Source organism: Gregarina niphandrodes (assembly GCF_000223845.1).
Source record: "Gregarina niphandrodes unplaced genomic scaffold scaffold00042, whole genome shotgun sequence".
Taxonomy (NCBI): Eukaryota; Apicomplexa; class Conoidasida; order Eugregarinorida; family Gregarinidae; genus Gregarina; species Gregarina niphandrodes.
The window spans coordinates 52791-53689 of NW_011645810.1; the positions used below are offsets into that span (position 1 = coordinate 52791).

An 899-nucleotide genomic window follows, 5' to 3' on the forward strand; every position below is an offset into this window, starting at 1 on the left:
CCGCTTCGGAGCCGGTGCTGGCGGAGCAGGACCCGGAGGCGGTGCCGCACACGACCACGGTCAAGGTGGTCCGGTTTCCCGAGTGGGTTCCGCAGCCGGGCGTGCCCCCGCCGTCCGCGATGGTGGTGGCGCCGGGGCGGTTGGCGGTTCCTGGAGTATCGTATAAGACCCCGGTGGGGGCGGTGACCGCGGAGGAATCTGGCGGGACTGCGGTGTCGTTCAACCCGCCCGACCTGCGGGTGGATGCGGCGAGTGTGCGGGGTTGGAGGGGCGAGAACGAGTTGGGGAGTTTTAGCTCGTCCAGCGACGCGGACGAGCCGCGTGGTACTGTGAGGCCTCGTCAGGAACTGCCTGACCGTTACGGCTACGTGGTCACGAAGCACGGCAAGATACTCACTCGCTTGGAAAGCTTTACAGACGATACCGCTAAGCCCAAGAAAAAGACTATCAGCAAACTCCGCCAGTCTGTACTCAACAAGTCCGGCCGACCCTCTCAGCTGCCCAAGCATGGGCTCAACGGCGCGGAACGGAAGCCGCGCAAAAGCAAACCCATCGGAGTCTCCAAAACGGTCCTCCGAAACCGACCTGTCAAGACGGCGAAACCGACTAAGGTAGCGACCAAAACGCCCAGCAAGGCGCCCAAACCAGGCAAGGCACCCCTTCTCAGCAGCCCTAGAGCTGGCGCTAAACCCAAGCACAAGTCACCCAAGCCCGGTAAGGCCGCACTGGATTGGCCCAGAGACGAGGAAGTCACGCCGAAGCATAAGCCCCCTAAACCTGGCAAGGTGGCTGTGCTGGAGAGCCCCCGTTCTGAGGCCAAGCCGAAGCATAAGCCGCCTAAGCCTGGCAAGGTGGCCGTGTTGGAGAGCCCCCGTTCTGAGGCCAAGCCGAAGCATAAG

At 63.3% G+C, this 899-nt stretch overlaps 1 protein-coding gene across 1 annotated transcript; it reads left to right on the top strand.

The window, feature by feature from the left end:
• Positions 1-119: 119 nt before the first annotated feature.
• On the top strand, positions 120-832 carry GNI_149950 (hypothetical protein; the record flags this gene model as incomplete). Its single annotated transcript, XM_011134446.1, has 2 exons — positions 120-714; positions 816-832. The coding sequence occupies 2 exons, from the start codon at positions 120-122 to the stop codon at positions 830-832; spliced, it is 612 nt and encodes a 203-aa protein (XP_011132748.1).
• Between the last annotated feature and the right edge of the window lie 67 nt (positions 833-899).